Source organism: Labrus mixtus, chromosome 2, assembly GCF_963584025.1.
Source record: "Labrus mixtus chromosome 2, fLabMix1.1, whole genome shotgun sequence".
Lineage (NCBI taxonomy): Eukaryota > Metazoa > Chordata > Actinopteri > Labriformes > Labridae > Labrus > Labrus mixtus.
The window spans coordinates 6,934,412-6,960,757 of record NC_083613.1 but is presented as its reverse complement, the minus strand read 5'-3'; the positions used below and the strand labels follow the sequence as shown (position 1 = coordinate 6,960,757).

The 26,346-nt window shown below is 39.4% G+C and overlaps 2 protein-coding genes across 3 annotated transcripts; both read left to right on the top strand.

Annotated features, from left to right (window-relative positions):
* On the top strand, positions 1 to 18,842 carry wipf2a (WAS/WASL interacting protein family, member 2a). 2 transcript variants are annotated; one of them, XM_061049158.1, is made up of 9 exons: positions 1 to 110; positions 217 to 454; positions 6,681 to 6,844; positions 8,107 to 8,239; positions 9,283 to 9,417; positions 10,816 to 11,475; positions 14,293 to 14,544; positions 15,834 to 15,935; positions 16,692 to 18,842. In XM_061049158.1, exons 3-9 carry the CDS (start codon positions 6,782 to 6,784, stop codon positions 16,733 to 16,735), a joined length of 1,389 nt encoding a protein of 462 aa, XP_060905141.1. In that variant the 5' UTR covers positions 1 to 110; positions 217 to 454; positions 6,681 to 6,781; the 3' UTR covers positions 16,736 to 18,842. The 2 variants fall into 2 exon arrangements, with proteins under 2 accessions (XP_060905141.1, XP_060905140.1); XM_061049157.1 differs by having other exon boundaries at positions 26 to 454.
* A 1,220-nt stretch (positions 18,843 to 20,062) lies between these two features.
* On the top strand, positions 20,063 to 26,078 carry cdc6 (cell division cycle 6 homolog (S. cerevisiae)). Its single transcript, XM_061049155.1, has 12 exons — positions 20,063 to 20,382; positions 21,469 to 21,764; positions 21,919 to 22,182; positions 22,356 to 22,555; positions 22,848 to 22,996; positions 23,359 to 23,465; positions 23,694 to 23,833; positions 23,933 to 24,033; positions 24,375 to 24,442; positions 24,550 to 24,728; positions 25,250 to 25,390; positions 25,641 to 26,078. Exons 2-12 carry the CDS (start codon positions 21,482 to 21,484, stop codon positions 25,731 to 25,733), a joined length of 1,725 nt encoding a protein of 574 aa, XP_060905138.1. The 5' UTR covers positions 20,063 to 20,382; positions 21,469 to 21,481; the 3' UTR covers positions 25,734 to 26,078.
* Positions 26,079 to 26,346: the final 268 nt, after the last annotated feature.

The following is a 26,346-nucleotide window of genomic DNA, read 5'->3' as shown; positions in this document are numbered from 1 at the left end:
AGATCTGCCTCCATTTTGTGTCGGCCCGTCCCGTTTCCGGGTTCCTGAGCAGGGACCGATAAAACGGTGTCAACGGGGAGTATGGCTTTGCTCGCCGCTCAGGAGTGCGGGTAAAGTTTTCCGTAGCTTCCTAAAAGCTCAAAAAGTGAAATTTTTACACCGTCTGTAGTTTGTTTTACCATCTGAGTAATGTAAAAGCCCTGTTATTTATCACAGTTTACAGACAGCCGGGCTGCAGTGACACTGACAGCTGGAGAGTAAACAGCCCGATGCTAACTAGCTAACAGCAGCTAGCTCCAGTATAGCGTTAGCCCGCTAAGTGAATGTTTTGATCCTCAGCAGTAACCCTCACATCATAGTGTTTGTCAAAGAACTCAGACGAAGGATTGCCACAGCAGCACTTTCCATTCATGTTGTTTAGGAGGACGAGACCATCAAACCTCTTCTTTTCAGGGTAAGTAGGATGTTGAAGCTAACTTTACTCCACCTAAGTTGAAGCTAGTTGGCAGCAGGTAAATCCAGCGGAGCGTTACCTGGGAGCGGCTGGAGGCTCAACCTGTCTGGGCCCGTTAAATCCTGTTTTACCGACCATAATGACACACTGTAAACTCCCTAAAAACTGCTACATTTATCCACTAACTTGCTTCAGTGTATGTATTAATAATTTAAAAGTAACTGCGTGCTTTGGCTGCAACACTACTAAACAAGTTAGCCGAACAGGATGTTCTTATTAATCTAAAAGTGTCTCGACAGTGTTTGAGTACTCTTTGTTGGATATGGTTTTAAATCTTGAGCTGTCAGAGCCTAAAAAAACCTAGAAACTCTCACACATCGCCACAGGCCTTTAGCTTGCTGTATTTCCTTGACCACAAAAGCATCTAACTTCCTTATCCCCCTCTCTCCCTCCCTTGTTGTGTTTCTGTGATTCTGCATCGTCACACTTTTAATGGGGGGGGGGGGGGGGGGGGAGTTTTTTTTTTTAACTATTCATTTAGTGTTTTGATGCATCATTGATCTTGACCTACTTTGGGACCTCACTTTACTTGGATCTTTAATGGAGAGGATTAGTCAGATTAAAGGGTCAATGGGTCAAGACCAGCAGCTTTTATCAGTATAGCTGTCAGGTTAGTATGCTATGTTGGATAAAGATACTGCAGAGGTAACTATTGTGCACCTGGAAACATGAATAAAAACATGCCGTTATGCTCATATCTTGCAGTTGATTCATGTTAAATTAATTACAGGATTAACTGTTAATAATTAAAGTGAACAACTTGCCTCAACCCAGAGAAAGAAAAAAAACTTCTTCCACCAGGATATAGATTATAATAGAATAGAAATACTTTATTGATCCCAAACTGGGAAATTGTGGCGTTACAGCAGCAGGTTATCCAAACACACAATATGAGTAAAAAACACAATGTTAGCAAATCTAAACACAATATAATATTAAATACAAAGTAAATAAGTACTAAAAATATCAAAACTAAGAATGTGAATATATACAACCAGGATTTAACTAAGCATTACTAGTCTGAAATAGGAAGATTAAATGTAAATGTGCAAGAACAGAGTAGTAAATGGTTGTAAATTAAATATGAAAGATTAAAGGTAAATGTGCAAAAACAGAGTTGTAAATGGACAGTATTGACATAAGTTAAAGTGCATGAGTGTAGACATATTATAAGCAGAAACTATACAATATAACGGCGAGTAGACAGTCAAATGAAGTGAACATGAGTGCAGGGATAATTTGTAAATTTAACATGTGCAGAACAGATTACAGTATGGAGAGACAGATATTATCATCATCATATAAACGTACACACACAAACACTCACAGGGTTAGTAGCTGGGAGTAGCTGAACACCTAACAAAAGCAACAGGAGGCAGCAGGAGAGATATACTCTTTATACTGAGCTACAGTATAGCCACCAACAAACACAGTAGCCTGTAAATGACTGTCAGATAAGGATGAGGGAGAATTATGAATGCTAAATCTGATCTACTGCATGTTTTATTTAGCAGCAGATAATTGAGCTGCTGTACTCAAGTACTCAGACATTTTATTAAAGAACCAATGTTTAGAAATAATATTAATAATAAATGCCATAAATAGCCAAAATAATACAACTTTAAAGTTACATTTATTAGAATTAAAATAGCCTGTTATTTTAATAATGTTTAATAATAATAAAAGTTATTAAACTTAAGGCAGCCTACTCATTGTGTAGAATTTGCTTTTTCAGAATTATATTAGAGCACTGAATGGGAAAATCAGGGCCAATACCGATGTTTGAAATAACATTTTAGCCGACTGCATTCGGCTAAAATGATGACAGATGATTGTTGCATGACTTCTTATGGTGTAAGACTCCCACAATGCCACCATTGTCTTTCATGTTTGAAAATGAAAACAAGATGGTTTGTTCAACAGGTGGCTACATCTGCCCAATAAAAATAACTCTTCTCTGAATCAGTAATAAGGTGCAGCGTTAAGTAACGTTTTAGTCTTCATTTTGAAACCACTATTTGCAGTAACTATAAACAAATTAGTTACTTTCCAGATTCAGTAATGTCGTTACAGGTACTGACATTTAAATTACACTCTTCACTCTTTACTTTATGTGAAACAGTCGACAACAAGCAGGCAAGGGTACGCTAACATTTGCACAGCATTATACCGGGAGAAAGAATGTTGCATGCTGTAAACAAACACAGTCAGCTGATAATTGAGGCCTGAGCTTTCTCTCTCTCTCTCTCTCTCTCTCTCTCTCTCTCTCTCTCTCTCTCTCTCTCTCTCTCTCTCTCTCTCTCTCTCGAGTTAAACAACAAGAATAATACGGTGAGTTGTAGTCTATGTGCAGGAAGGAAACTTCTCTCACAAGGAAGAAACACCGAGCTAAACAACAACATGCTTCAACTAAACTAGCTGTCAGAGAGCCCCATGCTGCAGACACTGGAGAACCAGGTGCAGCTCATTTAAGGAGGAGACACTCCATACTAACAGCCAGCTTGATTTAAATTGCTGCCAGCTCCACGATCTGTAAGTCCGGCTATAGACAGATAGACAGGTATATTTTCGGTGACGTGCTTCATATAAACTGTTGCCTTTAGAGAATTGGTAAAATACAGTATACAATTTGAGAATGACTACAGTGTAATTTGAAATGAGTGAGTTGTCACAGGCACAGCAGAATTCTTCTCTGCAGATCTTCTCCAGCTTTGTCAGGTTGGATGGGGACCATCGGTGGACAGCCATTTTCAGGTCTCTCTAGAGATGTTTTATTGCGTTCAAGTCAGGGCTCTGGCTGGCCCAGTCCCTGCTGCTGCACAACTCCCCCAAAGCAGGATTCTGCCACCACTGTGCTTCACTGTTCAATTCAATCAATCAATTTTTATTTGTATAGCGTCAACTCATAACAAGTGTTATCTCGAGACACTTTACAAAAAGCAGGTAAAAAGTCCTTACTTATTGTTATGTTACAAAGATCCAGCCTATCCATCATGAGCACTTTAGCAAAGCAGCGAAAGTTACAGTGGTAAGAAAAAACTGCCTTATTAAATGGCAGAAATCTTCGGCTGGATCCCCGGCTCATGACGAAACAGTCTTCACAGACCTAGACTGTGCCAGGCTTGGAATGGTTGTTCTGGCAGGCCTGAGTGTCCTTTAGGTGCTTTTTGGCAAACTCTAAGCAGGCTTTTATGTGTCTTTCACTGAGGAGAGGCTTCAATGTGGCCACTCTGCCATAAAGCCCAGATTGGTGGAGTGTTGCAGTGATGATTGTCCTTCTAGAAGTCTCTCCCATCTTCACACAGGATCTCTTGGCAGAATGGCCACTGGGTTCTAGGTCAATTCTTTTACCGAGGCATTTTTCTTCCAATTGCTCATTGTGGCCGGGCAGCCAGCTCTAGGAAGAGTCCTGGACCGTTTTTTTTCCCAAATTTCTTCTTTTAGGAATTATGGAGGCCACTAGGCTTTTGGGGACCTTCAATGCGGCAGACATTTTTGTAGCCTTCCCCAAATCTGTGCCTTGACACAATCCTGTCTCTGAGCTCCGCAGGCAGTTACTTCGAACTCATGGCTTGGTTTTTCCTCTGCATTGTAAACTATGAGACCTTATATAGACGACAGGTTTGTGCCTTTCTGAATCATGTCTAAACAATTGAATTTATCACAGATGGACTCCAGGAAGGATGGTGAAGATGATCAAGATAAATGGGAGGCACTTGAGCTAAACTTCAAGTGTAGTAGCAGGTCTGAAAACAATGAATGCTGACTCATGAGCGTCTTCTATTAAAACCATTTCTACAAGAGATTTATTTTTTTAGGTTGCCATGATAGCGACTTGTCCATCATAAAGAAAAAAGAAAGTGTTGATATTCAGCCTTTAATTTTTATTTTTTTTAATTAGATTTAAAGAAGAAATATATAGAAATATGAAGCTTTTTGTCTGCAATAATACAGCTTCTCCCAGAAAAATTTCCATAGAATTGTTATTGATGGATCAACTTAACATTACCTCTGCAGCATTCTAAGCTGGCTGCAAAATGCCTTTTCTAATATTCATTTATCATTTTAGTCTGTGAAATGTCTGCAATGGAAGATTCACATCAGATCGCACAAAGTCTAAACTAATACCCTGATCATTATTTATTGTGTAAATCAAACAGCCACTGCAGCTCAGTGGTAGTGTGAGGCTTCTCTGAACCAGAAGGTTTGATTCCTAGCTCCTGCAGTCACATGTCAAATTGTCCTTGGGCTAGACAGTCAACCGCAAATTGCTCTTGCTGCTGAGTTTGCGGCGTGTGAATGTGTATGAATGGACACTGATGGACACTAAACACAGCGCACCTCTGCCATCAGTGATTAAATGTAGGGTGAATGGAAAAAACACTTTGAGTATTCAGAAGACTAGAAAAGCACTATACAAGCTCAAGTCCAATATTCCTTTTTCCTGTGGTTTGACTTCTGGTAATGGTTACATAAGTCAACTAATCAATCAACTAATTGTTGTAGCACTCACATTTTGGCCTGTAACAGTATTTGTCATGATTCAGTGCATGCAGTCACATGACAAATATGTCTAAGGTGAGATAAAAGGCAATACATGGAAGAAGTAGACACAACAAAACACAAAGAAGATACACAGTATTAACATGACACGACAGAGCTAAAGGACCTGTCTTTGTCTTTTAAACGGTTGTGGGGACAGTTCAGGTTGGCAATGTGGTCAAACACATCAAAAGTTTTCAAGATGGCATCAGGAGCTGATCAGTAGATCACTGGAGCTATGAAGAAAACGGGTGTCTAACAATTCATCCCTGCTGTTTTTAACAAGCAGCTGGATGGGAAAACAGAGAGGGTCAAAGACTATCGAAGCTTCTACTTTATGCTTAGACTGCGTCACACAGTGTTTATGTAGTAGTAGAGGACCCCATCCAGGTCTTTGTGTTGATTTTTTCCTGTTGAACCAAATTCGTACCAAACCATTACATCCCTACTAACATTACATCAGGCTTGATTGTTCTTCACAAAAGAAAGATCAAAATATCAAATTCCAACGACTCAAATGTGAATATTTTCAATTTCCTTCCTTGTCTTTTCAACAGAAACTGAAAATCTTTGAGTTATGAATAGAATAAGACCTTTCAGGATCTCCTTGTGGGTTTCTGGAAACATCAACAATTAGAAAATATTTTAGGCAACAATGAATTGATTAGAAGAATAATTGAAAAAGGTTTTAAAGACTATTGAATTATGCAGTTATAGAGATGTGTAAACAGACAATTATTCATAGTAATAGCCCAAAAATAAGACTCAGTGCACTAAAATGCATTGCATTAAAAACTATGTTCTTGCTATCTGATGTTTCCGTCTTGCACACAGAATATATTAAAACATTTCATATTCCTCCAGAAATGAGGGGGAAAAAACCTGATTCTCAGTTTCTGTTTCTGCCACTGAGTAATTTTTCTGTTTCAACCACGTCAGTGACTGACAAGCGAGCTTGCTGAGTGAGATTCCTTTGGTTTCTCTCAGTGAAAACCTGCCAGACACTCAGCCAGTTGGCCTGATGAATGGAGCAGCAGAGGGTGAGGGTGGAGTGAGAGAGCCAATGTTGCCTGCATGAGCCAACAATGGGCCCAGACTTCTAACTGGTTTGACCTCAGTTAGTATTGTGTGCAGAGATGACACATTAAGAGCAGTTTTAGGTACAGATGTACTCAAGGTACGATTAGTAATAATGCGTAATGAGAAAAAAAAACTGGGCAATAGGGTGTCTTTATTTTATTAAGTCTAAAACTGTTACTTCACTCCCACTTATCAATCATGTCAGCTACGTGCCTAACTAAGGATAACGTATCATAAACTAGTATTCAGAAAATCAAAACTGGGACATTTACAAAAAAAAAATCACCTCCCACACAGTGTGTGCCCATAATGACAATAACTGAGACCTATTTCGTTTTTTGTACCAGGCTGGAAACATGTTAATTTCTACTGTAAAAACTGTCTTTTTTCAATGTGGTGTGTATGTGACTTCCGGGGCTCCTGGAGCCAGCTTCAAGCAGATGCTCAACAAACTGCCGGATTTTGCACTTCCTTAATTTTTCAAGACCAGATGCTGCTTGGTTTAAAGGCATGATCAGTTAAATATATGCATGTTGTTTTGCAGGACTTATTGTGTGTCGTCCCAGCTGAGAGAGTGAAGACACCGGTGCTAACCCCCCCACCCCCACCCCCACCCACACACAGAGGTGCCAACAGAGGGACAGGATGCCTATTCCTCCCCCTCCCCCTCCTCCCCCTGGACCTCCACCCCCCCCAACCTTCAGTCAGGTCAGTGATCGGACTGAGATTATTGCAGAGTTGGTACTACTTTTATTTCAGTGCAGCAGAATTCCTTACAAGACATGGTTTTGTATAAGTTGAGACAAATGTAAGTCTGTCAAGTCAGAGAGTCTTTAATAGTATAAGGGACAAAACTGGACAATACACATTAGAGTAAGGACTTACCTACCCCATCATTTAACGTCATATTTATCTAAACATTTTTCTGTTAATGTTCAGAGTCTTGTACTTCATACTGTTTATTTGTATCATTTTTGTTCTGATAACTATAAGACTAATATCTAGAGATGTTCCTATACATTTTTTTCACTATCAGTACAGTTTCTGATGCTGTTACCGACCCTTCAATACTAGAGAGTAATAATGAAAGTATGATTCCTGGAAAGCCTGATTTTGGCCTTTCACTATCATTACACACTCTACCTTTGCACCAAAACTTTTATTTTTTGTTATATTCACATCTTAATTTACTTAAAACCAGTTGACATTTGGGGGGCGGGGGCTAATAAGTTATGCTATCTGATCAGTGCATTGCATTAGCGGTTCATTAGCATACTTACCATTACTAATATTGATGTTGGTATCAGAACAAGTGTACCAGTATCTGAAATGCCTCTGATTCTTTCTAAAATGCAGATTATCTGTAAAAGAACACAACTTGTTTTATCAGACACATTCCTTCTTCATTGCTCCAAAACAGTAGCCTTCTCAAAAATGAAAAATGCATGTGAACACATTAGTCCGGCTAAATTTGTACGAGACAGAATATTTCTGAGTCGTAATAACACACCTAGATAATGTAGTTGGAGACCATGTGGACTCCATGGAAAACGGTTTTCTTTATGAAAACACCCATATGACTTTATTTTTTTTTTTTATCATTAAAATAGATTTGGCTAGAAAACACAAAGTATTTACACACTTAAAAAACACAATAAAACTTAAAAAAAGACTATTTGAGGACAGCAGTGTGCAGTCACAAACAGAAACATGTTTGATTTTTCAAACCAGGATAAGAATGCTCCTCAAATATTTCCTCTTGAAGAAACTGTTAAATTGACTGAAGTCATTTAACAAGCTGAAGTCCAGTTTAATGATCGTGTTCCATCTTTGTTTTTTCCACTGACATGAACATCAGAGAAGGTTAAATATGCAGTTTAAGGGATCTGAGAAAAATGTCTCTACCAAAAGCACTCCAGTAAGATCTGAGGAACTGGAGATGTGACTGTGTGTTTGTTGACCTCCTGCAGGCAAACACTACACCTCCCAAACTGAGCTCCTCCGATGCTAAAGGCAGAGGAGCCCTGCTGTCTGACATCTGCAAGGGCGCCAGACTAAAGAAGGTCGGCGCGGTCAATGACCGGAGCGCCCCCATTATAGAGAGTGAGTTACAACTTCATTTCATACACCCAAACCCCTGATCTAATGTGTAACTGAGCTTTTATTTAATACACACACAAGAAAATGTATCCATATACTTATCGTATGAGTTAAAAATACAGGAACATGCAGTGATGATGTTTTCAGTTTAGTGAGTCCCTGGAGCCCATGGGTGAGATTTGAATGGGTCCCCAATCATCATGATTGTTGAATCGGACGACACCCTAGACAAATCAGACCTAAAATCGTCTACTGTGTAGCCAGCTTGTGAGTGAGAGAGAGTGAGAGAGAGTGAGAGAGAGTGAGACAGAGAACAGACAGAGAACAGACAGACAGCATTTCTTCTGCCATGCACCTTGATTTTGGGCTTAATTAATATAAAACAATGAAAAATGTAATGAATATTTAATTCCACAGACATAATGAGATACTTTTACATTCCATTCATGTACCCAATGTTTTGATTGATAACTTTAAAAAAATATCTTCCATAGTTGGTGATTTGTAAGAAAACTGCATCAATTAATCCAGAACCGGATTGTGTTATATGATCTGTTTGTTTGTAACAGCCTGTGTAGATTTAATAGCTTTTATTTAAGGCTGTTAAATGTAACTTATGTGTCTTATTTGGAATTTATTAATTCATTATTTGGAGATATTCAATTACCTCAAAGATTTTAAATTGTCTTGCTGTTTAGTGCAAAATGTCTTTTATCTTCCACACACATGCTGCTGCATTGAGCTGTGGTCTTGCATGCTCCCTGTGGGTTTAATTCCTTTTAGTTCACTGGAGGAACCAAAAATATTAGTATGGAAAGGCAGAAGTAATGGCACACATCAGTTTTGATTTCACATTTTTACACAACTTGATACGGATTTATCTCTGATTTTTGCTGCTTGGTATTCTTCTGTTTCATTGTACATATTTTGTGGTGCATCTACAGTAACTCCTAATATGGTACTTAATTATTGAAAAAATTAAAATGTCTATCTAATTCTGCTTTCTTACCTATCTTTACTGACAATTGTCTCTTTCATTCCACCAGAATCGGGAGGAGGTGGTGGAGGCAGCAGTGGAGGAGGTGGAGGAGGAGGTTTTGGAGGTGGAGGTGGAGGTGGAGGGCCAATGGGGATGGGAGGCCTTTTCCAAGGAGGTGTGCCAAAATTACGCCCCATCGGAGGTAATAGTTGTATTTATTATGTCTCTACTTTATATTTAGTTATTTTTTATCAAATGAACCAAAATACAGGGGTGAACTTTTATATTTTTTACAAATAGAAACATCTCTATTTCCTTGTTCTTTCATCTGAAATTTTAAGATTTGTAGTTTGTCTTCTGGAACCTTGTTGCAGGGATGAACAGAAGTGTATTGCATTCAGATGAGAAAAATGTATATCTCTGTTTTTATCAAATACTGAGATAATTAACTCAGAATTCTGAGATGGGAAAAAAATCATCTCTGTTTTTCTGAATGAATAAAATACAAGTCACATACAGGGAGAGGTTCGTGTCCCCGCTAAATGCATGCAATTCTCTGCACAACACCAGCGCCTCCATTGCACTCTGTGGGGATCCTGTATTTTCAGAAATGGCCTAATTGTCTCTTTGAGTCAACACATAGCCAGCATCAGCATTAATGCATTTCAGATGCAACACGTTATATCAGTGATGCATGCCTTATCAGCACAGCTGATCCTGACAGACCAGAGTGGGGTTTGTGTCTGAACTGCAAAGATCTAAGTTGCCTGCACAAAGTCGACAAACTACCTGGGTATATCCTGGGTATGTGTGCTACTTTAAGTGGTCTAAATCAGAGCTTCTGCTGGGATTTGGAGGTACTGGTATCGCATTAATTCAGAAAAAAATGGCAGAATTTTAGATTTTCATAAAAATGTTAATGGTAAGTCAGAGATAATTATCTTGTTAATTCAGAAAAACAGAGAAGTTTTGTTTTCTCACTTGAAAAGCAATACGCTTCCTTAGGATTGTGATCCTTCCAGATTGATCTAAAATAATGTATTTTCCATCCTGAATAGACATTTCCACACATCGATTTATGTTATGTTATATATGTTATTTTGTGTCATTTTATCATCTATATAAGATTGCTGTTGATCACGATATACCAGTGTGCACATATTCTTTACCCCTCATGATATTCTTGCGAGTAGCGTTCGTATTGTCTTCAGGTGATGGGAAAGCGAGATGTCTGCGGTTCCAATCCTTTAAGATACATAAATTGAGGTTCAATTTCACATGTTAATCATTAAAACGTCTTATTCCCCTTTTTAAATTGTTTTGTGCAGCTGGATGCTATTCATTGTCTTTTTTTCTCGCTATGTCATTATAACAAGCATCCCAACAACAGACATTGTAAGAATGGAATTGTGAGTGACACATTTTAAAATATTGAATTGTGTTGTTAGGGCAACACTATGAAACAAACACAAGAACTATATAGTCCACATGTTGAAATGTATTCAAATAAATGTGTTCATCCTTTCTGTGAAACAGACACAAATATAAAAGACATTTGTCTGGATTGTTTTCTCTCTATTAACAACGTGTCTCCACCCAGATGGTTCAGCTGGTGGTTCTGTGGGCAGATCCGCCCTGAGGCCCCCGGGATCCAGGTCCGCAGCCCCTCGCCCCCCCACAGGCCGCTCAAGCTCACCTTCCCCACAAAATAAGCCCTCTCCCCCAGAGCACCAGCGCTCCCACCGCCCCTCACTTCCTGACATCTCACGTCCCTCCAGCAGCAGCAGCAGCTCTTCCACTGGCAGCGGGATGAAGCACAGCACCTCTGCCCCCCCTCCTCCCCCACCCTTCAACAGAGGGGGCCGCAGCAATGCTCCCCCTACGCCAAACCAAAAGGCATCTGCTCACAGCAGAGAGAAGCCCCTCCCACCAACTCCAAACAGAGGCCCCAACCCTTCAAGCTCTGTAAAGCCTCCTCTGTCTTCCAGCAGACCGCCAACAGGTGGATCCTCAGCTCCTCCACCTCCTCCTCCGTACAGGCCTCACACATCAGGCGGCGTCTCCAACGGGCCATCACAGGTTGATGGGGGCGGGGCTCCAGAGCTACCACAGAGGCACAACTCCCTGCACAAAAAACACACATCAGGCAGCAGCATAGGACGCAGTCACGCTCCTCCACCTCCTCTGTCATCGTCTCCATCTTCTCAACAGGGCGTCAGACCACCACCACCTGCCAGAGAGCCACCTGGACGCAGATCAGGTACAATAGTCTGCACTGTAATCACAATCTGTGTGCTTTGAAGTTATGTTTCTCTACTGCAGAGTTGTGTTAATCTGCTGCTGAAAACACATTTCCTGATATGGCTCTTTCAAAACAAAAGCATTTCTACAACATAAGACCTGGGGACTTTTATTGTGAAGGATTTTTTGGTAATTAATTGTTTATATCATTAAACTGATGGAGATTTAGCATTGTCGTTCGCGGTGTCATATAAAATGTTGATTTGTTAACTTTATCTGAGTACAGCCAGTGAAAACAGAGACCTGGCAAAGGTCCAAATAATTTAGGCAAATAGTCTTATTTTGATGTGTGTAGGATTAGTCACTAAACTATCAAACATTGTCACCCTTGCTAAACAGTCACAAAATAATTAATCTGTTAAACTAATTATTTATATTTTAAATAATATTATAGGCCCATAATGCCAGTCAAAGTTTGTGCTAATGCTGTTGGGCCCTGTGTCCCCCGAGCAATGAGTAGAGAGCGTTTGCCGCAGACGGCTACCCGGACAAATAGCCCTGCTTTTTCTGAGCGCAGCGCCTTGACGTCTGTTGACGTTACAGCCACTCATGTATGACATTCCCCGTATTTTTGCCACTTATGGATAGTATCGTGTACCTATATCCTCTTTGCTCCTTCTTATCAGGAAATAAATGATCATACATCATGATGAACATGCAGTGAAAAGCTTCTGAGAAGTGTCCGTCATACAGCGGTTGTTGTCAACAGACAGTTGTTGTAAAGACAGGATGGACGTGCAGTGCTTATCTTCTCAGCACACAAATGCTTCATGCAAGCTCTACCGAGCCCGGCCTAACGCAGCCACACGCTGCTAGTCTGGGCTGTAGCTCAGAATGGGACTGATCTCTCCCTGCTCTCTTGCATTGATGTAATCCAGAACAGTGAACAGATCTCGTAGGAGCAGGGCAGGTAAACTGGCAAATAGTGATGATAGAGTTCTGGGAGTGTAGTAAAAGAATCTATTACGACAGGATGTCATCGTGAACTCAGGGTAACAATATGATTTCTGATGCCAAACTGATTTGCAACCCAGACGTGTAGATTTTAACTTTTTTGATAATTGATCTGTTATTTAGTTTCTCCTCTCTCATCATTTCTTGTATTCTCTCTTGTGTCATCTGTCTTAAAATGTCATTCATCCTCTGCTTAAATCATTTTAAAAGCAATGATTCCAGGATAAAATGTGTTACATATGTTAAGTAAATAAGTATGTAGCATTCTCTTGACTCAGTATCAAAGAAGTCTCAGTGACATCACCACTTCACTTTCTCTCATCTGGAGGAATGTTCATTCGAGAGCCAGCTCAAGTTTCGACATGTTATCTCTAAACATTTTCATGACCACTGCAACCATAAAGCAACAAACATTTTAACAGATGAGGCAGGGGCATACATGTCATATAAGTCCTGCTCGTCTGACTGTCATATTTAAGCCTGCTGCCTGCACTGACACTCATCAAATAACATCCACTGTTTACTATTTCCACATTATATAATAATGTGTTTTGGGGTGTCACTTTAACCCTCATTGGATTTATAGTCTGGAATATTACAGAATATTTTAGTATTCCAACAAGTAGATAGCAGATCCACCATGTTGGTGTGCATGTTTAGGCTTGATTGTGCAGATTCTTTGTGAATGATGACACATTTTGATGCCTCTGAATATCCATAATTAACTGTAGGTTTGCTAATTTTTAAAGAGATATTACAGGGTTATATCTGACGGAGAATAAACCTTCAAGGGATTATTTGCTTCCTTTTTAGAGCAGATTTAAACCTTAGTGGAAACATATTTATAGTTTAAACAGACAAAACAGGAAGGCACTTGTTAGCCACTCCATGTTGTGATTGGACGTCAATGCAATTCACCACGAGGCTTCCTGGTTTCTCTGCATTCCTGAAGTCCTGTGGAATATTCCAGAGGTCCACCTCACTGACGTTCTCTCTTATTCTCCCTCACTTTTCATAACAACTTGAGATGCACCTTCCTTTTTTTGTGGTAATGAAAAACATAAAATAACTCAATATTGAGTACTTGTATCAAATCTAAGCTTTTCCTACTTTTAATACTTCTAACATTTATTTCAATCAAAACTCTTCAAGGCCCAGAAATTGTGTCTGATAGTCTTAAAGAAGACGCTTGATTTTGCTTTAGATGACCTGAGAAACTGTTTAGATGTAGCTTTGTAAACAAAGGTACCCCTGCTTGGTTGACAGTAATTGTGTCAATAGGGGGTCCTTAAGAGGATATCGCACTATTCATAAAAAGGAGAGAGCAAAAAAAGTCCCTTAAATCAATAAGCCGATCAGACGACATAATCCCTCTGTAAGCATTTAAAACAGTGGATGTTTCAAAGGTCAGGAACAAACTTTATTTTTTATTGCTATCTATACCTTTGCATTCATCTGTGAATAGGTCACTACTTCATGTAACACAAGGCAGCTTTACATATACTGAGGCAATTCAAAGTGCTTTATAGCTTAATAAACCATCATAAAAGACAAAGCTTTACCATTGAAAGTGCAGGAGTGTAAAATATTGAACATTTGCTATAATTAATTGAAAAAGTGCATACCTTAAAAATAAAAATGGAGTTTAAATTAGTCTGAAGCCATTAGAGTAAAAGTAGTAAAAAATTAAACATTTTTAGGTTTGACTTAAAGGTGGTCAGAGTCTCATGTATTAAAGTCATTTTCATCAGAAGTTACTGTCTTTATATAAAATCATTCATGTCATCCTAATCATTTGTTCATGTGTGTGTTGTCCACTCAGCTCCTCAGGTTCCCCAACCTGGGTCTCGTAATAGCGGTCGGGACGCCCCTCCTCCCCCACCTCCTTACCGCGTCAACAGCTCTGGGACCTCAGAGCCCCACAGCCGAGTGGGCAAACCTCCTCCACCTCCTTCCTCTTCCTCCTCCTTGTCATCAACCTCCTCCTCCAGAACCCCGGCTGGACCCCCTCCGCCTCCCCCACCCATCAGGAATGGCCACTCCACTCCACTCCACTCCTCCAAATTCATCATAGGTGAGTTGTGCATCATTGTTTTCCTCTGCTTCTTCATTCATTTTTTTCACAATCAACAGGCAACTGAAAGATCTGTGGATAGAACATTATTTAAATTCTCTGTAAAACAAATCCTTTTTTTTTTTTTTAAGAGCAGGAATTCATTGTGCGAGACTTAAAACAGATCAAAGCATGCCAAACTAGTGGCACTATTTTGATAACCTTGTAAAGTATTGATTTAGGATCAAAAACTGCAAAATTCTTGTTTTCCACCAACGTCTCAAAAGAAATATCTCTTAGCTTCTTTCCTTTTCTATGACAGTAAACTGAATATATTTGGCTTGTGGACAAAACAAGACACTTACAGTATGGACTTCGTCTTGTGCTTTAGAAAACACTAACAAGATCATCCAAAAGATAATCAATATCTATTGATAGTCTCCCATTGAAAAGGACTGTTGCACAACATGAGATTTCCCTGTTTTTTTTTTTTTTTTGTTGCTTCAAATCCTTTTTCTTTCGATATCCACCACATATTGTGCTGTTGAAATGATATATTTAATTAATTCTATGAAGAATAACTTCTGACAAAATCATCAGGCACAGGAGCTGTCAACATGTTTTGCTTATGCCCTCTATTTGATGGAAGTGGGTGTGATAGTCAAATATCTTACTGCAGCCATGCAAAGGAGTCTTTTTTTGTTTCCTGTTTAATAACAAAGCCAGGGATGATGCCTAGATTACAGTCTGTGACTCATATAGAACATATCCAGGCAGAAAACACAAACGCGGGTCTCTTCTAATATGAAGACTGTGATATATTGTTTATTCTACATCAATATCACATACAAACAATTCTCTCTTTAAGATTAATTGCAGGTTTTCAGCTGTAAATATGTTTTAAGTTGTTTAACCACACTGTAGGTGCACTAAGTAGAACTTCTTCCCCAGCTTATAGCACTTGTTATGTCAAAGGTCATAATTAAAGTATCAGAATAATTGCATGCAAACTCCTGCACACTGTCTTACTTGCAAATGTAAACATTTTTGGCAATTTTTTGGTACCAAAATATAAGTATAATTCTATATTTTACAAAAGAAAATGGGCTGCATTGAAATGAAAAGAAAACTACAAGTAGCCTGTTGCAACACATAATCCACACCTCCAACATGGCAAATAGCTAATCATAGTTTTTTTCTGGGGGGACACGCCCCTGTATCAGGATGAGGTTGTTCATGTATTCCTAACTAACTGTTAATTCGCTGAGTCTGCATCTTGTTTTAAATGATGTTTTCCGTATTCCCCTCAGATGATTTTGAATCCAAGTTCAACTTCCACCCGATTGAAGACCTTCCACCTCCCGAGGAGTACAGGCATTTCAACAAGGTCTACCCCAGTAAGACCAACAAGGGTACGAGCATTGCTGTCTTAGTTTAACTTCTTAATTTAACTGGCCACACTTTTTTATGACATCATTTATGTAAAGCAGAGATCCAACAGCATCTGTGGTGCACTGCGTTCTCTCTCTGCCGTGGTTTTTCTCTGTCTGACATCGCTGTACCCGATTGGAACCATTTCTTAATTATAACCCCAACCTAGAGCAGCTGGATCCACAAAGTATCTCAGAACTAGCAGATAATGTGGCAATAAAGAGAACAATATACAAGCAACAGGTTACTTTGCATTTCTGAGGTTGATTTGCTGTTAATTTGGTGTTTTGACATAATATTGATATAGTGATGGGCTATACAATCCAGAATTTGGTATTTTTGGTATTTTATTTTGAAATTAACCTAATGCTATATGCAGGTTTAAGACCAACTTCAGCCCCATCTCTGTGCCTATTTCTGGATTGATAGAAAGTAAGCTGGAGTTAGTATTTCCAATATAGTGACTGCCATTGTTTGGCTTCATTACGCATGTTCAGAAACCAAGACTGTCCATGTTTTATAATCCTTGGTTAAAAAACACAATATGTCTCATTTTACTATGATCTCTCTGTAATTCCACCTTTTTGTTCCACAATAATCTGTATGAACGGAGTTTCTCACAGAAGTGTGTTCACTACACAGTGTTAGTTACATATTTTCATCTTTTTGATGTTTTCATGTGGCAGTATCTGTGCGGTATCAATAGCATGTTTTTCTTCTCCTTTCTCTTCCCTCAGGCATGGTGAGAGGAGCTCCTCCTGCTCCTCCTGTGGGGAGGTGAACTGACCTCAGTTTAGGACTTAAACTCTCAGTCAGCCGACAAGATGGATGGTCTGTCAATCGGTCGGTCTGTTGGGGATGACGGAGCTCTCAAACACACTACTACACACACTCACACATTAACACTAAACCACCAGCTGGAATGCAACCTTAAACACTATTACACCATTCAGGTTCGACACTACTCAGTGACCACATTCTGTCTTTGCACGAGTGAACAGAAAAACTAAAACATTTAGGAGGCATGAAACTGAATCAACCTCTCTGACCACAACCGGCTCGGCTTCTCCTCTGCTGACTGGACGAAGAAGAACTTCTGATACATATCAGGACCAAACACTAAATCTGTGCATTCCATTGTTTTTGTTTTTAATGCATTTTCATGATAAAAGTAATAATGGTGATTTTCATAATTCTGAGCAACATCTTTAACTTGATTTGATTTTATTATTTTTGGTGTTGGCATTAGTTTGTGGAGGGAAAGTGGAACACTCTGGATGGAAATAGTTGAACTTGTATTTCGGCAGATACGTTTCCCACACAAAAAGATGATGCCATGAATGTGGGGTTTATTGACGGTTCTTTTTTGGAAGGGTAATTTTGTTAGTTTTTGTCTTAATTAGCCATTCCAGCAGTGCCTGGTGAAGGTGTGTTTCAATCAAATGTCTGTGTGCCAAAAGCCGGAGGAGTCAATTGAGCAGCACAGAGTGAGGAAAGTTTCTATACATTGCTCTATATATTTATAATCAGCATGTTTTAAATTCTTTGTGATCATGCATTTGCTTGACAGAAACCTGGTCCTTTATTTTTACATTTAGAGGGGGAATATTTTCTGCTTGTTCATTTTTGTTTCCCTACATTCCTATATTTGATAGGGGGGCATTTTGCCATCCTTAGACAATGTTGCACGGCAGCTCCTCTGTTAAACCGAGACACTGTGCATGATCCTTTTTAATGCACTTATAGTAAAAGAGAACCTAAAAGGTTTAAAAAAAAAAAAACTAAGAGGGTTCATCCCATAGTTTCCCCTCAGCATCTCTCTGTAAACACGTTGTGGTTCAACAGCTTAGAACAACAAAAATAGAAGTGAAAGAATCAAGTGATGGTGGTTAAATCTGCTAGTTTGCACAGCAGGGTTGTAGATGTATCTATAAGGGATCAATGATAAACTTTTTGTGCAGGGGAAGTCAGTCTAAAAGCTCAGCTCTGCTCACAATCCATCATTTTCTTTTGCTGCTGGTTGCCCTTTTGATAGAAGGACTGACTGTAAGGCCAGAGAAGCTATATTGAGATATCTTTTAAATGCTATGCAAGGAGAAGTTTGTACAGATTGCAGTCGGTAGACATTAACCAAAAAGAAAAAAAAGAACACTTAAGTGCCAGAGAACAGTCTAAAGCAGATGGAGGTTCTTTACTTTTAAACACTAATAACGTATATAAACAAAGATGAACAAAAAATAAAGGTTTGTTCAGGTCAGATTCTTCATTCTCAGTGATGCAGCGCCTCCTGCTGGTCCTTGCCTTACACTAAAATCATTTGTCACTCATCGGTACCTTTTTGTTTTATTTTTTCCTGTAGGGGGGAAGATGATAACGACAAAGTAAATAAGAAATTAGTTTATTTGAAAAAGCAATAAATATTGTATATTTACATTATGGAATAAGGTTATCATAGTTAATGATCTATTTTTATGTTGTAAAAAGATTGTAATATAGGAAAGAGAAATGATTATAACGATGTTCCAGGCTGTGAGCTCTAGTCTGATCGAGCAGACTCTCTGTAGCACTTCTCTGGATGATTGGCCATAAGGGGTGAATGAGCTGAATGGATGTGAGTGCAGGTTTTTGCCAACAAGCCAACATTTGGGGATCCATGTTTGTAATTTGATCAGTTTTGCAGGTTTGCTTCACAGAAACAACCAATGGGACTAAACTTTCTGTCTAGGGTGTTTGCTTACCTCGACACACAGGTGACCCAACAAGTTTTAAGTCCCCTCCTATTCACGCCTCTTCCACTCATAAGAGCAAAAACTCTGTGGCCATTTCATGTTAATCAATCATGTTTTTATCTTTTGAAACGATTTCAAATAAATATGGGGAAAAGGGTACCTGTTTTCTCTTGTTTCCTGTCTGTTTTTACCAGCAGTGATTGGAAAATAATTGAAATGCTGTATGTTACTACAGTGTAAAGATAGTCCATGACATTCTGCAATGACAATTTAAAGAAGATTTCAGTTGATATGTTAACACGCTGTATAGCTAGTATTTATAAATATAAAAATAATCTAAGATTCATGGTTTTCGTTTACAGCTGTCTGATCAATTAGCTATAAAAATGTTCAGTTGATCTCAATCTAAATATTTTTCCCTATTTGATTTGATAATGGTTTTTAATTTCCATTCAGGAAATTAAGTGTATCGTTTTGTTTGAGTATACTGAATGGATGATTAAGGGATAATAGTCGGGTGACATTGAATGGTTTGTATTTGACAACATTTAGTTCTCACCAAGTAATCTGATTGGACAGAAGGCTTTTAATGAGTGCTGACACAGCTGTCTTTCTCTAAATGATGTATCTATCACACAGGCAACCTAAAAACTGTGAACAGACTGACGTCAGTGGCTGTATGATCAATTGAAACATACAGATAAATGTACATACAGAAAGTAAACCTGCTAAAATAAGCAGTGTTGAAAGAGTGTTGTTTTGGTGAAGCCAAATGAAAGTTACTTGTTTTTTTTTTGTTCCGTGTCCTCAGACGGCTACAACACTCAGAGAAAAAGGTTAAACACTTAATCATCAAAGTATAACCTCAAGCCAGTTAAACTTCAGGGATATCAATCTGTCTATTTAGGGAGCATATGTGATTGTGAATCAATTTCACCTGCTTTAGTTCAAATGAAAGAGACAACAGGTGCACTGGAGAGGTAAAAGCAAGACTCCCCCTAAAAGGGAATGTTTTGCATGTGTTTGCCCCAGACAACTGCACTCTCCTTATCCTTCCTTTGACACCAGAGTTTGTACATTTTATGTATAGCAAGGATTTAATCACAAGAAATGGACAAAATCACAATACCTTACAGGCACTGTGATGAAAAGGCGTAAAGACCAGTTGTTAAAATGTTTCCTGGAGCAAGAAAAAAATCTTATTAACACTTAGTTGGCTGAGAAAGTGTAGGATAAACATTTACAGGGTCGTGTTTATGCGAACAATAAAGTCAAAACAATGAATCAATCGCTTGGAACCAGTAAAACAAATCGGTGTCATGTTCACAGGAGTTATGCACCACGAAACACACTGATATAACAAGACAACAATGAATTTCCCGGGAAAATAAAATTCCGCCAAAACAGTATTCTATTTAAACTCCCGCCATAGTTCTGCTGCCGGCTTTTTACACTGACGCAATATCCTTCTATGACGGCGGCCAATGAGCATCGAGGAGGCTGCTGCCATGTGCCGGAACAGACCAATCAGTGAGCAGTGACGGGTCACACAGCTGATCCAGAAGGTGGAGGAGGACATTTGGCGCAAGTTTGAGCTCAGTTAGAGTCGGAAGAAGGAAGAGAGACTTCAGGAGAAAACGAAGATAAGAGAAAATACTCTACTCTGAGTTGAGGAGACTTCTTTCATTTTTGAATAAAGGTAAAGTCTTAACTTATTTGTTAATGTGAACACAAAGACGTCAAATATTTGTTCTACGTAATTTAAAATAGTAATAATTAAGCGAGTTTTTCGTGTACAATACAAAGATATGCCTTTTTTCACGTTATGTATTGCCTTAATTACTTCTAAATGATTCGTGTGTTTGTTAACGATGTCTTTTAAGATAAACTACCTGCGTTTTGATGTTAATATTACGTCTGTGTTTTTAATCAAGACGCCTCCGTTTGAAGCCTTGTTAACTTGGCGCCATTTACTAAACACACTGTGTTGTTTGCCCTGCTGGCTACTTACTGTAAAACTATAAAAACCTACTACAAACTATGTTTTTTTCGATTAGAAAATGTTTTTTGCTTCAGATTCAGTCGATTTAAAATGAAGTTTCAAGTGCTTGAGCAACAATATGTTTACAGGAACAGTATTGTAATCCGCGGTTTGTAAAGTAGTCAATGAAATGTGTAACCAGGAAGTCATTGTTCTTCTGCATGATTTAATTTTTTAGGAGGCTATATTATGCTTAACCATCCACTTTGTGCAATAACATGTTACACTTTATGTGCACTGTGTGTATGTCTGTGTTACACTGAATATTACAGACTACACTGTTGTCAAATAGCTGATCTATTTTTTATTTTTTAAATCTATTTTTTTAGTATCTATTTTTTTGTACATTCTTAATTTTTCTTTTTTTTATTTAAATTGTACTGTGTTCACTTTTTGTTTGCAATCTTTGCTCTTTGCTGCTGTAACAATGTAAATTTCCCCACTGTGGGCTAAATAAAGGATTATCATATTTTAGGTTAATTTTGTTGGTTCGAAAGTTAAGAATACGAAAGAAGTCGTTGTCTGATGTTGATGTGTTTTCTTCCCAGACAACTTGAGAAAATCCAAAATACTGCTTATAAAAGTATGTTTAAGCAAATATGATCACCTTATCCTAAATATCAATATATTTTGTATCATTTAGTTAGGGATAAAGGAGTATACACTATTATTAGGTGGAGTCTAATGTTAACACAGTCCTCCTCCTCCAGACATTTAATGGATCATTTCTCCTTCTTCCTTCAGATTAAAAATCAAGATGCCGAGCACGCGCTCTAAGGATCAGTCTCAACCCATGCTGACGTTCCCCCGCCGCAAATCCTGCAGAGCTTCCTCTCGCTCCAAGGTGGACAGATCTCCTGCCCCATCACCTTCCAAAAACATTTCCTCAACCTTGACCCGCATTGGACCACTCTCCCCAAAACAGCATGTCGACCAGCACACCTGGCTATCGCCGAGACGTACCGCTGCCCAGCCGGCACCTACAGCCGTGTCTCCCAGCCTGAAGACACGGCTTCCACTGAGCCCAAGGAAACGCTCGGGTGAGAGACGTGTTCATACAGATGGGCAGGGACATGCAAATAGTTCCTCATGATGCTATGCAACAAAACACTCATAACATCTGAAATGCAAAAATAAAAAATGTATACAATTACAACAAACTGTCTGAAACCCAATATTTAAATTCTTTTCAAGGTTATGATAACGACTGTAACCTCGGCCCCGCTCTGTCGGGTTCACCCCCAAAGCAATCCAAGCTGACTCTGGCCTCGCCCCGGAAGCTGGGCCTCGATGAGAACTCGCCGGTCTCTGCTCGTCGACGGCTGCTACATTCCTCGCCTCTGCATCCGATATCACCTGCCGCCAAGTCATCACCGATGCGACAGGAAACACCTACTCGAAGTCCAACACTACTGAACTCCGCCAAGAGGCCACCCGTTGCTCGGCTGTTCGCTGAAAGTGAGTTTCACTTACAAATGATTTTGCTGTAAAACAAAATGTCCGTTTGCTCTGAGCAGCTGTGATCAACATTCTTCACCTTTTCTGAAGTTTATTCTAGTATATAATGTATTAAGTAAGTCTAAACTTAGAACTCAAAGGATCCTTCCCTCCTCCACGTTTTCCTTCTTTAGAGTCCAAGTTTCTGGATGTGAAGCAAGCGCTCCACACCGCCGTACCCGAGCGTCTCCTGTCCAGGGAGGTGGAGCGGGCATCCATTAAATCCTTCCTGGAGGAGAAGGTCCTGCAACGTCTCCCAGGCAGTATCTACATCTCAGGAGCCCCGGGCACCGGCAAGACGGCCTGTCTCAACTGTGTGCTGCATGAGATGAAGGTATTTTAACAGATGTACAACTCCCTGAATGTGGGAACAAGTTTTACTGTGAGGGAATTTGATTCTTTGGGCAAACATAGTGCAGACTTTACTTTGTCACTCCTTTTGATGCTCATTAATGATGTTAGTCCCCTCCATTTATTTGGAAGCTTAAGTTTCTTTAAGATTTGATAACTTGAATAAGAGATTTTAGAAAACAGTGCAACACCTGGGGTTAACTTTTCACTGAGAGTCAGTGCAGGTGAAAAAGACGGACTTTCTAGACTTCTAAGTACTTTTTCTGTCCCGTCAGGCGGAGCTGTCGTCAGTACAGACCGTGGTGGTGAACTGTATGACTCTGAGGAGCTCCCACGCCATTTTCCGTCTTCTGTCCGAAAAACTGAAAGCTCCAGGCGGGCAGAACGGAGTGCAGAGGTTCCTGACGGCCCCTGGACCTGCTGTGTGAGTGACTCAGACTCCAATCTGAACTATGATGCAGCCTGATGAGAGAATGATCTGCTCATTGAAGAGTGATTTATTGACCTGAGTTTTAGTTGACCTCCATGACTGTTTGTCAATGTTTACCTTTGTGCATCTTTAAATGGTTGAGTGATTTGTCAACAGTCACTTGGATACATCACGTTATGTATATCAGATGAATAAATATGAAAAAGGTTCTGGTACACAACTCTAAAACTAAATTCATAATTCAATCATTATTTAAAACATGTTTTTCTATGTTCTATCTGGTTAAAAAAAACCTCTTTACGCTCTGAAAGATCATAACTAATGAGATTCTGACCGGCTCTTTGTTTCGTCCCCAGGCTGCTGGTTCTGGATGAGATGGATCAGCTGGACAGTAAAGCTCAGGATGTCCTCTACACCATCTTTGAGTGGCCATACTTGCCCAAGTCTCGCCTCTGTCTCGTCGGTAAGGATGTCGCCTGTATTAGTGGAGTGTTAACACTTTGACGTGGACGGAAACAAAAGTTTGACCCTCTTTTTTTGTGTCATTGCTCCTAACAACAGTAAAGGTCATTTGTAAAACAAAAGAGACTAAAAAAAGAATCAAACAGTTTATAAAGGCAGCAGTACTCTTATTAAAGACAGTGCATCAAAGAACTTCTTAAGCTGAGTTTTTTTTTTTTTTTTTTTGCAGGCATCGCCAATGCTCTTGACCTGACTGACCGCATCCTGCCCAGACTGCAGGCTCGTCCTCACTGCCGCCCCCTGCTGTTACACTTCCCTCCCTACAGCCGACAAGAGCTCGCAGCCATCGTACAGGACAGACTTGCACAGGTAAGCGCAGCATGCTTTATTGCCCTTATTTCTAATCCTTATCTTGTGATCTTCAGTTCAATTTGTTCATAAAATGTTGTTGTGTTTCTCACCTCTTAGGCGTCTGCTGAAGGGATCCTGGACGCCTCTGCGGTTCAGTTTTGTGCCAGGAAAGTGTCGGCAGTGTCAGGAGACGCCAGGAAAGCTCTGGACATCTGCAGGTATGAATCTCTTCCTGCCTTTTTATCTTCTGTTCTTCTTCTCGTTGGTTTGAAAACACAAATGTTTTCTCCTGTTGCTACTTTTCGCCCTTAACCGGAAATCGCTGTTTTAAACTCAACCTATGGTGTAAGAAATTGTTTATGTTGAGATATATGACAAAATATCTGTCAGCTAGGCTCAGTTTTTGTCACTAAATAAATCCTTATTTGATTTATTTTTATCTTAACACCTCTCAAACATTATTGAGGGGGTCTGTATTCCTCTGTTTGTTTCTCCTGAGCTCCCCTCACCAGATATTAGATTTGATCACGATTGATTGATTGTCTGTCTTCATTACCAGGAGAGCTGTTGAGGCTGTGGAGTCAGACGAGAGAAAGAAAGGATCAGATCAAAAGTCTGAAAATAAAGGTGAGGGTCGCTCAAGTCTTCTGAATTCCAGTAGAAACACATTTCAGAATCTGTTTCTGATTCACTAATATGACTAACTCCATCACGCTGTCCCTCTGTGCGTGCAGCGTCGCGGGTCAGCCTCCCTCAGGTGGCGCGGGTGCTTTCAGAGGTGTACGGGGACCGGATGGCGTCTCAGTGTAGCGGCTCAGACGGGGAGAGTTTCCCCCTGCAGCAGAAACTTTTGGTGTGCTGCCTACTGCTGATCGTACGCAACGGAAAGAGCAAGGAAATCGTCCTTGGAAAGGTGAGCGAGTGAATCTGTTGTGTTTATAATGAAGAAGTGAAAACACCGATCTCCTGTGGGGAAAAATCTTTTAATACACAGAAGTGGAGTTTATTGTCATGAGACCTTTAGAATGGATGTTTTGAGGTTTGATTCACCATGAAATTGATGAGCTGGATTTAGGTGGTGCTGGAGCTTGGAGTCCAAATTAAGATTAGCTTTGAGTGTCTCCAGTTGATTTTTTTTTTTGCCTATAGCAGTTAAACAGACATTTAAAAAAAAATGTACTAAGCCCTGTAGAAGTTTAAAATTCTGGTATGGTAACAACCCTATGACATAACACCGGTGACCAAGAACAAAAGCTGCTGCTTCTATTAGTAAATATCAGAACTTACCGTGGGGCTGCAGATGCATTCAGAGTTTTAACATGTTGGTCCTTTTTAAAACTTGCACCGGTTTCATATGTCCAGCAGGTGGCGCTGCATTATGACCTGTGTTTTTCTTCTCATGTCTAACAGCTGATTTTGTGTTGGGTGTTTCAGCTCCACGAGGTGTACAGTCGTCTGTGCGCTCGGCGGCAGGTGTCTGCGGTGGGTCAGGGCGAGTGTTTGTCTCTGTGCAGTCTGCTGGAGAGTCGAGGAATCTTCGCTCTGAAGAAAGCCAAAGAGGCTCGTCTCACCAAGGTACACAACAGACAAAGCGTTTATATATTCATCAATCCGAAGCTTAAAGAATCTCTATTTAATCAAACAGCTGTAACCCTTCCAGTACCCAAAAGAAGACATCAGTAATTTTCAGCTATTCCGAGCCTCACAAACATTCAGTCATTGTTGATGCTAAATAAAGGATTTTAGTTTATGTCTTTTTAAATGTGTAGTCTACAGATTTGAGACTGTATTAATCTGAGACATGAATGTTTGTTTTTCCCTTCAGGTGTTCCTGAAAATCGAGGAGAAGGATGTGGAAAATGCCCTGAAGGATCAAACTCTGCTGGGCAGCATCCTCGCTGCAGGACTCCCCTCCTGATAACACATAAATATTTATCAAGGTTCTTTTTAAGTGAACTCAACTTTTTTTTCTATGGTTCGATTTTTTTAAAATTCTCGTTTTTGCTGAGAACTGTACAGAATTTTTAAGAGAAAGGATTTTTATTTTTCCTCAAACTGATGTTGATTCTGAGTTTTTGAGTGTTTGAAGATGTCAGTTATGAATTACAGTTTTTGTTTGAAACATTAACATTTCTATGCTGTAAATAAACTCCTTTACAGATCTTTTATCAGATTCCTTTCTCTTTTGTTGTTACTAAAACAAAACAGAATCTTTGATTGCTTTATGATAAAGCAATCACTGCTGCTGCTGTATCACTTCCAACCTGCAGTCTTGTCTCTATTTATTATTTTTTAATTCTTTAATTGTCAAAGTCAATACATTTAGAATTTAAATCAGAAAACAACACAGTATCAAGAGAAAGAACCCTTTATTTTATTCTAAACAAATGAATAAAAATATGCAAAGGGAAGAAATTCCCAAAGACATAAGATAGTGAGCAAATCAAGATCCCTCTGCTCTATGATGGTAGTTATTACTGGACGTTCACAACAACCAATGAGAACATTTGTTATGAAATGGTGCTATATAA

What these genes read in the sequence shown, in the direction of transcription:
- cdc6 (XM_061049155.1), top strand. Translation starts at nt 21,482, where the DNA reads ATGCCGAGCACGCGCTCTAAGGATCAGTCTCAACCCATGCTGACGTTC. An exon ending in GAGCCCAAGGAAACGCTCGG is followed by an intron (nt 21,765 to 21,918) that starts GTGAGAGACGTG and finishes ATTCTTTTCAAG; the next exon opens with GTTATGATAACGACTGTAAC. An exon ending in AGGAAATCGTCCTTGGAAAG is followed by an intron (nt 24,729 to 25,249) that starts GTGAGCGAGTGA and finishes TGGGTGTTTCAG; the next exon opens with CTCCACGAGGTGTACAGTCG.
- wipf2a (XM_061049158.1), top strand. Translation starts at nt 6,782, where the DNA reads ATGCCTATTCCTCCCCCTCCCCCTCCTCCCCCTGGACCTCCACCCCCC. An exon ending in AAAATTACGCCCCATCGGAG is followed by an intron (nt 9,418 to 10,815) that starts GTAATAGTTGTA and finishes GTCTCCACCCAG; the next exon opens with ATGGTTCAGCTGGTGGTTCT. An exon ending in CCCCAGTAAGACCAACAAGG is followed by an intron (nt 15,936 to 16,691) that starts GTACGAGCATTG and finishes CTCTTCCCTCAG; the next exon opens with GCATGGTGAGAGGAGCTCCT.